The following is a 14,738-nucleotide window of genomic DNA, read 5'->3' as shown; positions in this document are numbered from 1 at the left end:
GCCAAAAAATCTTGCCGTACTTTTGGACATTTGTACCAACACCTACTCGTCACTAAACACCAATAAAATTCAGAAAAACGTTTGTACCATTTTTCTGAATAATTTACGACTGTTTTTGAAGCTCTGAATGGTTTGTACTTGGTCTCATTATCATGTACAGTAAATTGTTCCGTTTGTACTGCGATGGGAGTGGAAGTACGGAAGTGGAAACTTTTGTACCCACATCAAAACTTCACGAACTACACATGGAATCCATTACGATGATTTTACGGTTGATAAAAATGGAATCAGGTGATTTGATGAGAATAATAATAATAATAATAATAATAATAATAATAATAATAATGAATAATTTTCGTTGGTACAAACGAGTACTAACGATTTAGAAGTTATCTGTATGTTTTCCTGACGTCCTTCATACATTTAAGATTTTAGAAGCGGGTAAAGTATTGAAGGGGTTGATAAATGAAATGGAAAAATATAGTACATACAAGTACTATCCATGCTGAATCCTTGCTCATGAAAATTTTTTCCGTACCTTCATTTCTGACGCTGCACGATTTTTCCCGCACCTCTTACGTCTAGCGGTGCGGGGTACAAATGAAAATGAATGTAGTACATTCAGGTACTCACTGAGTACAATCGATACTATAAGAAAGACCATCGATTTATAAAACTTCGACTCCAAGTTCACACAGCTTGGGGTATTACGTCAAGAAAATGTTGTCAGCGTTGAGTAATGCCTTATTCTTTGACACGTTTGATGTTTTCCATGGAGAAATTGTCTACGAAATTGTCAAGTATTAAAAATGACCGAAAATCGCCATTATTCATCCAATTATCCCTCAAATAAGTGAATTTAATTAAATATTATTATTATTATCATTATTATTATTGATGACGTTGTCCATTTCCATGGTTAACAATAAGAGGAATAATTAATGGGATGTTGGAAGAGTTCAGCAGAACTAATTTATTGTCAAATCGCGACGTTTCGCTGCAAATCGCAACTTCTTCAGGCTCTTGACAGGTTTAGTACGTAGTCACTATAAACTGTAATAAAATGTGCGTGGGGCAACGACAACATATTAATTGATTAAAAATTGCAAAATACTCTAACAATATAACATCGGGGTCTGCAGCAACACCTGTCATTAATCACAGCCATGAAATATGCAATGAATTAGTATTGCTGAACTCTTCCAACATCCCATTAATTATTCCTCTTATTATCATTATTATTTATTACTGCTTTTAGGATACATAGCCCCATTGTTGCGGGGGGGTTAATTTAAAAGAACATAGTAGTTTGTAACACTAGTTCCAGAAGAGTAAATAATAATAATTGTGCCAACAAGTTACAAATTTGTGAATATTAATAACGCAAAGAAATATCTGGGTGTAAGGCAAGAGATCTTAGCATAATTTACATGCAGAAGCTGATTGACTTTTGGAGTGATCTGCGGGAGGCATTTAGTACATCAATTCAATTAAATATTAGTAAATGGTGGAGGTTAGACTCATTACATGTTCTATTATTCATGTTCAGCATGAAAATCTCCAGCATCGTTGCACATGTGAAAAAATGTACTAGAAAAACCTAGCGAATTCGCTAGACAATTCTATTGGATTTCTGTCAACTTTCTATCAGTTTTCGTTACGAATTTTTCAGTGCGTGTTTTTTTTGCCTGCCGATTTGTCATGGCTCTGCGTAATAATGAGTTCAATAATCAAATCAGTAGCGAAGCGGTAAACCGGGTTAAATCGATTTTGACTTTTGACGAGTTTTTGATGAATATCTCGGAATCTAAGAGAGATAGAACATTTTTCCCACGACCTTATTTATAACCCCCAATTGGCTCTACAAAAAAGATAATGACAAAAATTTTTCTATCTCTCTTAGATTCTGAGATATTCGTCAAAAACTGACCAGTAGTGAAAATCGACTTAACCCGGTTTACCGCTTCGCTACTGAAATGTTCTTACTTGATCTCCTTGAGGACGTAATCGGGAAAGCCAGCCTCATCGAAAGTGAAGACAGGATTAGGAATATTCCTCCCCCTGAGCGTGATCTCCTTGTCGCTCCTGTACTGCTCGATGATCCTGGGATCTCGATGGATGACGGAATCACATGGAATATAAAAGTCCTTCTTGAAGGGTTCCAACCTCCCCATGTCCCACCTGGGCTTCCTCAGGCTGGCCCCAGGTTGGCTTCTGCCCCCCCGATTGCCTCCCCCACGATCCCTGACGCCCCCGCCCCCCCAGCCACGTCTGTCACGAGGGGATCGACTCCTGGTGCGACTCCTGGATCTCCTGCGACGTTCACGCTCTCTGCTCCGACTTCGCCCCAACGCAAAATATATTCACAAGATATTAGTCATTCTCGGGATTCTCTCGGCGAAATCGTTGTGATAATTAGATTGGAGTAACCCGATTTACCCCGGTGGTTAAAAGAAGAAAGGATTTTTGTATTGAACGAGGGGAGAAGCGACGCGCAGACCCTGCGGACGCTCCAAAACGCACAGAGAACATTATCCAAGGACTCACCTTCTGTATCTGCCCATTTTGTACAAGTCTATTGCACTGGCTATTTAATGTAATTATCGGTTTATTGCTGCGATTCACAGGAAATTTATTCTGACGTTTTTACACTGGAATTTTGGTTGGTAAATGAGGAGGAAACGGGAATGGACAGAAGTAGGCTCAAGTAGGCTCTAGGCTGAGTCAAGTCTGACTGCCGGAGATGATGCACAGCGCGGCGCCACCATCTTTAACGTCGTAATGGTGAGTTTTCAATGATTGATGGGCGACGTGTTGTAAAAGGCGGTTCACTGTTCAAAATTTTTGACTGACATTTCCAGTTGTTGGAAATTTCTATCACACGTCAGTTCCACTGACATTTCACGGAATTTCGACATTGAAAATTCAGAATTTCAGGGAAAAGTCAATGAAAACTGTAAATTTCAGCCAAAGTATACTGAGAGAAAAACGACAAAGTTCCCAAACAAGTCTTCACGCACGAAAAAATCCTATTTTACTAAAGATGAAAGAAACGTGAAGTTGTTTTATATCGAAATATCTCGAAACTACCTGACCGCTAATCCTTAATTCTGATTGGTCAATATGTGCCACGAAGTTATTCACAAAAAAAACACGCGGCATTTTCAAATTCTTCAGTTACATAATTTCAAATTCTTCAGAGGTAAATTTTTTTTTCACGTCATATATATATATATAATATATATATTTCACATGTATTTATATTATCGGTGAAATTAATAAATTCTGTCCTTTTATGGAGACCGATTATTTTAAAAAATTGAAGATAATTAATTGAAAATGAAAAATTCTTTATAGATTCTTCTATTCTACTTCGCTATTCACTTCAATCATTAGTCAAATTCTCTTTGATTTATTATCAATATTTATAAGGTATTCATGAGAAAATGAAATTCAATGAATTCCATCTCTTCATTTCAACAAATGAATAGATCAGCGCGCGCAGAGATCTTGTTAATAGAAAAACCTATCGCATTCGTTAGAAAATTCTGTTGAATTTCTATTAAGGGGAAACGGATTCTTTTTTGGCAATTTTCAACTATCGATTTTGTTGTACCAAACAAGACTACTTGACAACGTGCTTGTTTTTCTTTCAGTGTAGTTCCTGATAATTGATAGAAATCAGTAAAAATTCAATGAATATGTTCTTGAGTTTTTAATTAATTGAAAACAGACATCGGCGGAATCATAAATTTTGAATGAAGTTAAAATTTGAATAAACAATTCTTAATATTTTTCAACAATTTTCAAATTATTAAATTGATCATCAATTAAATATTCAAATTCCGAATTATTTAATCAATTAATAATCGAGTTAGGAAGATTGACGAGTATTTGGCTAATCACAAATGATAAATTAGTCGTAAAATCGCTGAAAGTGCCCCAAACTCATAATATTTAATTTCAGGTAATTAACATGGGACAAAGTGCCCGAAAATCTAGTGACGCTCAAATGAAAAGGTGTGTAGAATTCATGTTATCATCTATTACAAGAATAATTGGAATCAAAATTTATTATGAATGAATTTTTTAATTTTATTTATCATGAAAAAGAACAGGGGTTTAATGATTACTGAGGCTCGTTGATTAGCTTCGTGGGGCTGAACTGTTCCCGGGAGCCACTGACATCTCACCACCTTGGGTATTATCACGCAGGGGACACTGAAAAATTAAGGATTACTATTAGTTCTGCGATTGAATCGGTGGGGATGAGAAGAATGTGAGGTTGATGGCTCACTTTGACTTGAATCTGATGCTTGAAAATTGCAGCACGAAGGAGGAGCATCTTGGTTCTTCTCTGGTACTCTTTCCCTATGCTTATTGACTTCTCGAAGGTTGTGCTACGTTGATCGACATCTTTGGCGTATAAAATCTGAAATTAGAAAATTAATCCATTCATTCATTTGTTCATTAATTCATTCATTCAATACATTAACGTTAAGGGAGGTGGGGTCATACCGCTTTTTTAAGTATCACAAGTAAATTTCGGCAAATTTTTCTGAACTTCTTCTTTATGTTTAAAAAATTTTCATTTTTCAATAATGTTAATTGTTTATTCAACAGAAGGAATTGAATAATTTTCAATTCCATACGATCGATTTTGTGAAGAGTTGTGTGAAATACACGAAAAAAAATCATTGAAAAATATTGAAAATTATAGGACTAGGTAGGTTTTTACGAGTCGAAAAAAAACGAATGACTATTTTCGGTAAGAATAGCAAAAAAATTACTTCGGATTCATCTTTTTAATCTCTTTAAGAGGGGGGGGGGGTCACACCACTTTTTTCAAGTACTAGAAGCATTTGTTGAAAAATATCGGGAATTTTTCTTCATTTTCTTCTTTTGAATAAAAAAAAACAAAATAGTGGCCATGAAACATCATGAAAACTTCATTTTTCAATAACATTACTTTTTTTATTTATTTTTGGACCGTGATCTGTATTTTTTTTACTTTGGTAATTTGAAATATTCTCCAATTGCCATTCAGTTTTACATAGCGCTAGAGTCTCCAAAAAATTTGAATGTACAATCAAAAAACGTTGAAAAAAATTGAAAGTTTTCAGAGTATTTTCAAATAATATTGGGAAATAAAACCAATAGGGAGGAAATTGCAATTGTGATACTCCTGTAGAAATTCTTGGGCATTAATTTTCCAAGTTTTTTCGCGGTATTTTCATTTATTTCTACTAATAAAATCTTTAAAAAAAATAAAAGAAATCGTGGCCCTAAATTCTCATAGAAGTCCGATAGAAATTCAATAGAATGCAATTTTCTATCAAGGATATCTAAGTATCTTTTACATAATTAATTTTGTCAATTAAATTGCCCAAGAAAAATTTGAAAAAAAACTATGAATATTCAGCGTCATTAAATTTACATTTTCCACAGAAATGTCCAGAATTATTATTTTATTAAAGATTCATTGTTTATAAATAAATAACTAAAATTGTTTAAAAATTCGGAAACCTTATTCTTTTAGGCGTGAAATCGAGTTCTGGTAAAATTCTGTACACGAATAAATTTGTTACGATTTTGAACAAATGACATTTATGGTGAAAAATTGAATGTTTATAAATTACTTATAAAAAATGCTCGTAATTTTCAAAAATTGTAATTTTTAAATTATTTCATCTTCCTCCCAAAGTAACCTTTCTAATTTTCTTTCCAGATTAAAAAAATTTTTCCTAACGGTTCAATATCGAGACTCAAATTGAGACGAGCAAAGTTTAAACAATAAAATCATTGTAAAATGTCCGGAACCTTAACGTCAAATGGGCTCAAATGAAAGCTCTGATGTTCGATTACAAAAGTAGAAAAGCATTTCACTGGAGAAAAAATACCCAAAAATCTTTGATACCTTAAATTTTTCCCTGCACGACAACAACACGAAAAACAAAATCCCGTTCCAAAGAGCAACTTCCTCACCTTATTATGAGAATCAATTCGTGCCTGGATCTGTCCATCAAGTATCAGCTGCATGAGTTCATCCTCGAGAGCGGGGACACTCCTATTAAAAGCCACAGCCATTCTCCTCATATCAGCGCTGAGATAAGGACTGAAGTACTGAATGAGCGCCCTATTACGAATCTGAGTGTACAAAGAGTTCACATGTGGAGCAATATACATGTCCAGTAGAATATTATCCTTGATCTCATCAAGAAGCTTTAGGCACGAGGCGTACTTTGACTCGTAGAATTTGAAGATGATGTCCCTGAGCTGTGGCTCGAGCTCCAAAAACAGTTTGAACGAGCTGCTGAAGATGACCTGCTTCTGCAGCTCGTGCCTGTCGAATGTGGCAAGGGCACAGAGACCCCCATAAAGTGCGACATTACCAGGGGACAGTAGCTCTGGGCAGTCGCAGTGATCCAAGGAGGCTTGGAGAAAGTGTTTAGCAGCCATTTTAAATTTCTTCATGGCAAGACCAGCTAGGCCAGCAGCTACTTTGAGCTTCGTCACGATCGACTGATTGTTGTCCTTACTGTGAACCTCAGGAAAGTCAGGGGCATTCTCAGCCTTAGCAACGTAAGTGAGAACATGCGTCCAATTCTGAAGGTAAACAGATACTTTAATGACATTCAGACACATGTTGACCACGTGTTTTCCACTTGTGCAGTAGTCTCGAGCCCTTGAGTAACACTTGAGGGCGTTAGCTAGGTCTCCACAGTCAAGGTAGTGGTCCCCGAGGTCGTCGTGACCCCTTCTGATGCTCTCCTTGATGGAATTGCTACGGTAATTCTTCAGGTCTGTGTCGAACTTCTCGAGTTTGAGGGCTGCTTTCTTCGATTTTGACTCCACCCACATCTGATTGAGCACTGGCGTGTCCTGGGCTGAGGTGGACTGGGCTGCTACGTCGGGGAGGCCTGGGGTGTTCAAGGCGTGGAGGAGCTTCTTGTGGAGAACTTGGTACAGGGAGACGTTGTACGTAGTGAGGACGTGGGTGATTGCCATCTTCAGGGCCTCTATTCGCAGGCTGGGACAGTGATCGGCAATGTAGATAAGGCGGTAGAGCTTTGCCAGCCCTGTGTAGCTGTTCGCGTATACCTCGAGGTCCTGGTTGATTCATTCATTGGGACATTAAAGTTTTAGCGTACGTCAGGTGTCCAACATGCAGGACAAAATTTAATGGAATGATCTGACGCTAGAGAAAGCAATTCTATTTGAAGGTTATTTGGTTTTTTGCGTTGGTTGTGCAGATGATTATGTAACTTTACCGTGTCTTTTTGTTAAGGATATCTGAGTATAATTTACAGTTTGGTACAGGCCACACTATAGATTCAACCATTTTCAATTATCAAATTTGTGAAGAGAATTGCGTGAGAAAAAGTTGAAAAAAATCGTGAATATTTAGCATCTGAAGTAGCTCTACCCTACGGCCGGGCTACGCTGTACTTTTGGATATTTTAAGTTTTTAAATTTTTCAACTAAATTGCATGGAAAAACTTTGAAAAAATTCATACCCAATCAGTATTATCTAAATTAAATTTCGCAAAATATTGATATTTTTCAAACATTTCCCTTTTATAAATAAATAATAAAACTTGTTGGCAAAATGGATTATTTTTTATGAGGTGTCAAATTCTTGATTTTTTCACATCTAATGAAAAAAAATTCAGTTTTTAATCTTTGATTACAATGGAAATGTCGATTTTCACATAAGACTGGGTTAAATCTTGATTTTTTAACATTTCGTCTTTGAAAAACCAAAACGATAATTAAATTGAGAAAAAAATTAGAATTTCGAATCTAATCGAGTTTTCTGCAATTTTTTGCAGTTTTCAATAATCTTTGAATTTACCGTAAGAGTAGAGCTACTTTAAATAACATTTTGTACAGAATTATTATGTTTTTAAACATTCGTTGTTTATGAGTAAATAATTGAAATTGTTTGAACTCCAACATTATTTTTCATTATTAAACATTATTTGTTTAGGCAAATGAAATTGGTTTTGGTAACATTTATTTACAGAAAAGGCTCGGAATTTTTAAAAATTGCAATTTTTTAATTGTTTTATCAATCTTCCTCCAAAAACAAACTTTCTAATTTTTTTCAGATTTTTGAAATGTTTTCTACTATCGATATTCGTTCAATATCGAGATCGAATTCAGAGCTGCAAAGTTAAAATAATAAAATCATTACAAAATGTCCGGAAACAGGGTCAGATGGGGTTCAAATGAAAGCTCGGATGATAAACTACAAAAGTAGAAAAGCATTTCAATGAAGAAAAAATAGCGAAAGTACTTGGAAATCCTGAAAGTATATTTAGTTGAAAAAACAGAGATCGGTATAGTCGTAAATTTTAAGTAAAGTTAAATTTGGAATTATTCAATTGATTAATATTAATCAACATTTTTTTAATTATCAAGATAATCATCAGTTAAATATTCCAATTTTGAATTACTTTAACAAATAACAATTGCCAATTCCAATTATCAATTATTTAATTTATAGTCAATTGAAAATTTATATTATCAATTATTTTATCATCTTTAACCAAAATAAGTAAACTTTAATTATTTTAAGGTGCAACTTCTCCTAATATTAATAATCTAATGATTAATGCTGATCCCTGAGAAAAAATCAATAATTTTTTTTATAAAAATCTCAACAGAATAAGTTATACGGAAAAATCCACATTCATAACTTTCTCTCACATCCGCATTTCACGATTTACATATGGAATTGTAAAAAAATGTAATGTAATAACCCAATTACATATTGTGTAGCCTGAATTCCACATTGTGTGATTCAAACATGTAATTTTTAATTTATTGTTCGCAAATCGACAGAATATTCATCTAATTCCTAACTGTTTCAATCAAAATCAAGTGTCTTTCTGTCGGAAAAGCATCCAAATTGGCTTCTAAAAGTTGATACTTCCCATTCACATTTAACGGAAAAAAAACGAATAATCCGATACCGATGGATGAGTGCTCTTAACCATCCGAAAACTAGTGCCCCCACGGTATGTCATGCAATTAGAATGTGGCAATTACAATTTTTGTAGACAAGATCTAAATCCAAAACCCAAGTGTCTCAAAAATTAAACCAACTCCATAGTGTGCTAGCTCATTTAATTAAGAAAATGTCATGTCAGTGTTAAAGAATGCCCTTGATTTCTAAATACTGATAATAGAAAAATTGTTTACGAGTGTTGGATTTTCGACGATGTAAGGCTCCTCCTCGGTGTTGTCGTTGTCCTCCGGTGGTGCATCCACCTGCATTGGCTCAACTGCATTCTGCTGAGCGAAAGCAAACATGTTTGAAGACCTCGTGGCGCCGTTGAGGTAAGTTTGTGGATTATTTTTTACTGTTAATGGATTCTTCGGGGGAGGAATCCAATGGGGAACCGGCCGGCTACGATCCCTGGGAGATCACATCAGACCTGTCAAAACTAACCTCTTCAGTCTGCACGAGTGTTTTTGTGCCAAATTTTTTTGGACATTTTGGAGTTTTTACCTCGTGAATCATGCCTCAGGGAGTATTAGTCTCTGATGTTGAGGCTGGATATTTTCGGAGACACCTCGATAGTCCTAGTGGTTGTTGTGGAGAGTATCTCGAGGTGATTTTGTCTCTCGAGATGATAATGACTGGATCCCAACTGATCCCAACGGTTGTAGTCGGTAATGGGAAATTGTGATGTTATCAACAGGTAATTGGAGGGCTCGGTTGGGCTGGAGGGGCCGTTCTGCGGGAGAATTTCGAATGTGATCCTTATTTTTTGTGTGAAGTAGACTTTTGTAGTCATCAATGCTGTACCGTCAATGTCTCAGTTTATTTATCCACTTCATTTTTCTCTGTTTTATAAACATGCAAATCGACTTCTGGTGACGAAAATTCGGTACTCGAAATTAAGACTCATGATGGTCAGAATAAGGATCATGAAGGTCAAAATGAGTGTCATGATTAAGGTTAGATTAAGGGTCTAAATAAGGGTAACAAGGGTCAGAATAAGGATCACGAAGGTCAAAATGAGGGTCATGATTAAGGTGGGATGAAGGGTCTAAATAAGGGGAACAAGGGTTAAATTAAGGGTTGCAAGGGTTACATTAAGGGTCACGTGAGTCAGATTAAGGGTCATAAGGGTCATGATAGTGAGAATAAGGATCATGAAGGTCAAAATGAGTGTCATGATTAAGGTCAGATTAAGGGTCTAAATAAGGGTAACAAGGGTCAGAATAAGGATCACGAAGGTCAAAATGAGGGTCATGATTAAGGTGGGATGAAGGGTCTAAATAAGGGGAACAAGGGTTAGATTAAGGGTTGCAAGGGTTACATTAAGGGTCACGTGAGTCAGATTAAGGGTCATAAGGGTCAGAATAAGGGTCATGATAGTGAGAATAAGGATCACGAAGGTCAAAATGAGGGTCATGATTAAGGTGGGATGAAGGGTCTAAATGAGGGTAACAAGGGTTAGATTAAGGGTTGCAAGGGTTAAATTAAGGGTCACGTGAGTCAGATTAAGGTTCATAAGGGTCAGATTACGAGCCATATAGCAACAGAAATTCTTTGCGAAATATCCATTCCGCTCTACTTTCGATCAAATTCTCCGGAATTCTTCGTTTCCCTTTCTATTTCATTACGAATCACATGTAATATTCTAGGAATCAGCTGAATTCTCGCTAATTTCCTATGGAAATTTGTTCCCATGAGGGCCGCAAGCATGAATATATAAAATTATTTCAATTTTGTTTTTATCACAAACTTTTTCATTTCACTAGAGTTTTTTGTCCACCGTGAAAAGTGGGACTGATCACAGACATTTATATAAATTCATGTAATTATCAGTGGAGTCATTGAAAATATGAAAATTAAAGCCTAGTTAGTAGTAGCCTCGAACTTTATCTTGGCGGGCATTCACTGGGTTGGACGCAAGGGCCATTGTGCGTCAATCTGATCAATCCCTCGTTGCAGTAGCAGCGTTGTCGACACACCTAGAATCATTGAATATTGTCCATTCACCAAACACGCACGGAAAGAAATATTCACTAAAAATGACGTATCTTTTCCGTAATTTCGGAGCGAAATGTGGTTGTAAGAAATTTTACGGAACTGTCACGGAATTTTTCCGGAGCGTTCCGTAATTTTTATCTGAATCTCCTGTGAAAAACTACGATACCGTCACTTGAAGTAGCTCTACCCTTACGGTAAATTCAAAGATTATTGAAAATTGCAAAAAATTGCAGAAAACTCGCTTAGATTCGGAATTCTAATTTTTTTCCCAATTTAATTATCGTTTTGGTTTTTCAAAGAAGAAATGTTTAAAAATCAGGATTTAACCCAGTGTCTTATGTGAAAATCAACATTTCCATTGTAATCAAAGATGAAAATCTGAATTTTTTTTTCATTAGAGATGAAAAAATCAAGAATTTTTTTGACACCTCATAAAAAATAATCCACCGCACGGAGAGAAATATTCAATAAAAATGACGTATCTTTTCCGTAATTTCGGAGCGAAATGTGGTTGTAAGAAATTTTACGGAACTGTCACGGAATTTTTCCGGAGCGTTCCGTAATTTTTATCTGAATCTCCTGTGAAAAACTACGATACCGTCACTTGAAGTAGCTCTACCCTTACGGTAAATTCAAAGATTATTGAAAATTGCAAAAAATTGCAGAAAACTCGCTTAGATTCGGAATTCTAATTTTTTTCCCAATTTAATTATCGTTTTGGTTTTTCAAAGAAGAAATGTTTAAAAATCAGGATTTAACCCAGTGTCTTATGTGAAAATCAACATTTCCATTGTAATCAAAGATGAAAATCTGAATTTTTTTTTCATTAGAGATGAAAAAATCAAGAATTTTTTTGACACCTCATAAAAAATAATCCACCGCACGGAGAGAAATATTCAATAAAAATGACGTATCTTTTCCGTAATTTCGGAGCGAAATGTGGTTGTAGGAAATTTTACGGAACTGTCACGGAATTTTTCCGGAGCGTTTCGCAATTGTTATCTGAATCTCCTGTGAAAAATTACAATACCGTCACTCAAATTTTCTGAATCGATTCCGTAATCGGTGAGTGAATTGTGAGTTCCGTAATTTTTACTGAACGTTTCTCTCCGTGTGCTTTGCCAAAAAGGTAATTAAATGTCTAATAAGAAACATTTCATACTGCCGTGCAGCCCTCGATTACGGGTTCGGGACAAGTGGGAAAACAGCTGCCGCAAGGGTTGAAGAATTCACCCGGAGGACACTCCTGAGCACTTATGCCTGTTGAACACAAGAAAAAAAACATTACTTGACCGTCGTCCGGAGAAAATAGTTGAAGAAAAATAATTACTGGTTGTAGATTGTAATTATTCCAGTACTAGTACTACAATTTTTCTACAGAATTTCTCTCGGTGTAATACTAAATCGCGCAATATGTTTTAGAGATACTACACTGAGAGAAAAACAAACACGTTGTCAAACAAGTCTTGTTTGGGCCAACAAAATCGCTAGTTGAAAATTGTCAAAAAAGAATTTGTTTCGTTCGAATTTGAAAGTCTCAAACATGAATAATTGTTCTGCTTTCGACAGCAACGAAATTTGTGGCTCAAGAGGCGGATAATTCACACCAGACGGTGCCTTTTCAGGATGAAAATGTCTCATATAGAGGAAAATTTATCAACAAATATTTCATCCCTAAGTTACAAGATTGCTATCATATCATTATTATTGTTTCATTTAAGGGTTGATTTCTCGTCTGTGATTATTAGACAGCCGAAACGAAAAACTACTATCTCTTGGTTCGCATAAAACAAAGATTTTTCGGGAGCAAAATACGTATGGGAGTATCGAATAACGAAGGAGTAGTGCTAGAAATGACATTTCTTGCATGTACAGAGAATGCAATTTTTTTTAAACTACTAAATCTATTTTTGCAACAAAAATTCTTCATTCCGGCGCACTCTCTGCATGTTTGGCACAAAAAAAATCCTTTTTTGATAATTTTCAAAAAACTATTCTCTTGGCACAAGTAAGAGTTGTTTGAGAATTTTGTTTCATGTTCGAACGAACGAGCTCAAACTATTAAAAAAAATAACAAGTAGAAAGCCGATTTGAAGATCATTGAGGCTTCCTATCCATCCCATAAGTCGTAAAAAAATAATGGGTATTAATCGATAATAAAATTGTCAATATGAACGCAGAAAGACGGAAATGTATAGACGCATCTTTAATTTATCGGCGAGATATTTTTTCATACGATTATAGTGAAAATACGATACAATATCAATAACAATAATGCAACTTACCGGCGATACCGACAATTGCAACAGCCAGAATTAAGTAAAACCCAACGCGAAACATGTTCGATGTCTTTGCAAAGTTCCACTGTGATGCCGCCAGCTAGTAGAAACCGATTTTATAATCAGTCAGAAAAATCACGAAAGCGTGATCCGTCACCTCCAACCATCAATGTATTCTAAACTGTAGAAGGGGAAGGAAAAATACTGGCAATAGCATATTTATTTCCACTTTTGCCTTTCCTCAAATTCTCAACATCTAAAAATAACAAGCAACAAAGAGAATAATCAGGAATATTTGTGGATCAAATATTTGGGAACCGTCTGTTACAGCAACTGCTCCCCGCACTCTTTTCCGTATTCATAATATTATTGGTTACTCCTTTATTGATGGACATTATTTAATGCCTCTTATCTCTTTGAAATAATGAGGAGTACGTATTGTGATTTTGCTTGACCATAATATACGTGAAAAGCCTAGCGCATTCACTTGAAAATTCTATTGGATTTCTATTGGACTTCTCTTGAGAATTCTATCACCGTTGATGGACCAATTAAAATGGTGCGAATAAACTCCAGTTTAGAAGTTGAGTGTAACGAGGAAAAATAAATTAAAAAGCCCAAAAAAAAAGATTCATTGTTGATAGTTTTTCCCATAAATTCTAACTTTGATGAATGTAAGAAATTGATCCCTCAAATTCTTTTTTCAATTATATTTTTAAACAATAGTCTCTCGTTTGTCTAGGGTGTTTTGACATAACACTTCATTTACACGTATGAAAAAATCCTATAGGATTTCCTGTAGGATTTCCTATAGGATACCCTATAGGATGTCCTATAGGAAATGTTCGAATTCTCCATAGGATTTCCTATAGGATTTTTCTGGTGGGATTTGTAGGATTTCCTATAGGATTTTCTATATGATTTTCTATAGGATTTTCTATAGGATTTCCTATAGAATTCACTATAGAGGTTTCTATAGAAATTAACACACAAAATTGAGACTCGAAACCAATCGGTCCCTCAAATTTTTTTTTCAATTATATTTTTAAACAATAGTCTCTCGTTTGTCTAGGGTGTTTTGACATAACACGTCATTTACACGTATGAAAAAATCCTATAGGATTTCCTGTAGGATTTCCTATAGGATACCCTATAGGATATCCTACAGGAAATCCTATGGAGAATTCGAACATTTCCTATAGGATTTTTCTGGTGGGATTTGTAGGATTTCCTATAGGATTTTCTATAGGATTTTCTATAGGATTTTCTATAGGATTTCCTATAGAATTCACTATAGAGGTTTCTATAGAAATTAACACACAAAATTGAGACTCGAAACCAATCGGTCCCTCAAATTTTTTTTTCAATTATATTTTTAAACAATAGTCTCTCGTTTGTCTAGGGTGTTTTGACATAACACTTAATTTACACGTATGAAAAAATCCTAT

General features: G+C 35.3%; 3 protein-coding genes across 7 annotated transcripts in view; all 3 read right to left on the bottom strand.

Annotated features, from left to right (window-relative positions):
- LOC107037742 (probable ATP-dependent RNA helicase DDX17) overlaps positions 1-2,755 on the bottom strand; it is an 18,587-nt gene extending 15,832 nt beyond the window's left edge. For all 4 annotated transcript variants that reach the window (XR_001460863.1, XM_015256465.1, XM_015256466.1 and 1 more), the window contains exons 1-2: positions 2,548-2,755; positions 1,987-2,340 (exon numbers count right to left, since the gene is read on the bottom strand). Coding sequence is in view for 3 of the 4 variants with exons in the window: in XM_015256465.1 (XP_015111951.1) it covers positions 1,987-2,340; positions 2,548-2,564 (371 nt within the window). In the remaining variant the exon portion in view is untranslated. The remainder of the gene's footprint in view (positions 1-1,986; positions 2,341-2,547) is intronic.
- A 1,173-nt stretch (positions 2,756-3,928) lies between these two features.
- On the bottom strand, positions 3,929-9,664 carry LOC107037703 (COP9 signalosome complex subunit 1). Of its 2 annotated transcripts, none has more exons than XM_015256385.1 (5): positions 9,518-9,664; positions 9,208-9,452; positions 5,986-7,110; positions 4,298-4,432; positions 3,929-4,221 (listed from the first exon to the last, which is right to left on the bottom strand). In XM_015256385.1, exons 2-5 carry the CDS (start codon positions 9,316-9,318, stop codon positions 4,147-4,149), a joined length of 1,446 nt encoding a protein of 481 aa, XP_015111871.1. In that variant the 5' UTR covers positions 9,319-9,452; positions 9,518-9,664; the 3' UTR covers positions 3,929-4,146. The 2 variants fall into 2 exon arrangements, with proteins under 2 accessions (XP_015111871.1, XP_015111870.1); XM_015256384.1 differs by having other exon boundaries at positions 9,208-9,443.
- Positions 9,665-10,710: 1,046 nt separating this feature from the next.
- On the bottom strand, positions 10,711-13,440 carry LOC107037702 (chymotrypsin inhibitor). The gene is made up of 3 exons (XM_015256382.1): positions 13,297-13,440; positions 12,174-12,271; positions 10,711-10,992 (listed from the first exon to the last, which is right to left on the bottom strand). The coding sequence occupies exons 1-3, from the start codon at positions 13,349-13,351 to the stop codon at positions 10,900-10,902; spliced, it is 246 nt and encodes an 81-aa protein (XP_015111868.1). The 5' UTR covers positions 13,352-13,440; the 3' UTR covers positions 10,711-10,899.
- Between the last annotated feature and the right edge of the window lie 1,298 nt (positions 13,441-14,738).

Source organism: Diachasma alloeum, unplaced genomic scaffold (genome assembly GCF_001412515.2).
Source record: "Diachasma alloeum isolate Michigan unplaced genomic scaffold, Dall2.0 Dall_scaffold_00269, whole genome shotgun sequence".
Taxonomy (NCBI): domain Eukaryota; kingdom Metazoa; phylum Arthropoda; class Insecta; order Hymenoptera; family Braconidae; genus Diachasma; species Diachasma alloeum.
The sequence above is the reverse complement of the archived record's forward strand: the minus strand, read 5'-3'. Positions and strand labels throughout refer to the sequence as shown.

What these genes read in the sequence shown, in the direction of transcription:
- LOC107037703 (XM_015256385.1), bottom strand. Translation starts at nt 9,318, where the DNA reads ATGTTTGCTTTCGCTCAGCAGAATGCAGTTGAGCCAATGCAGGTGGAT. An exon ending in TCGTCGAAAATCCAACACTC is followed by an intron (nt 7,111 to 9,207) that starts GTAAACAATTTT and finishes TGAATCAACCAG; the next exon opens with GACCTCGAGGTATACGCGAA. An exon ending in AGCATCAGATTCAAGTCAAA is followed by an intron (nt 4,222 to 4,297) that starts GTGAGCCATCAA and finishes TTAATTTTTCAG; the next exon opens with TGTCCCCTGCGTGATAATAC.
- LOC107037702 (XM_015256382.1), bottom strand. Translation starts at nt 13,351, where the DNA reads ATGTTTCGCGTTGGGTTTTACTTAATTCTGGCTGTTGCAATTGTCGGT. An exon ending in TGCAATTGTCGGTATCGCCG is followed by an intron (nt 12,272 to 13,296) that starts GTAAGTTGCATT and finishes TGTGTTCAACAG; the next exon opens with GCATAAGTGCTCAGGAGTGT. An exon ending in TAATCGAGGGCTGCACGGCA is followed by an intron (nt 10,993 to 12,173) that starts GTATGAAATGTT and finishes CAATGATTCTAG; the next exon opens with GTGTGTCGACAACGCTGCTA.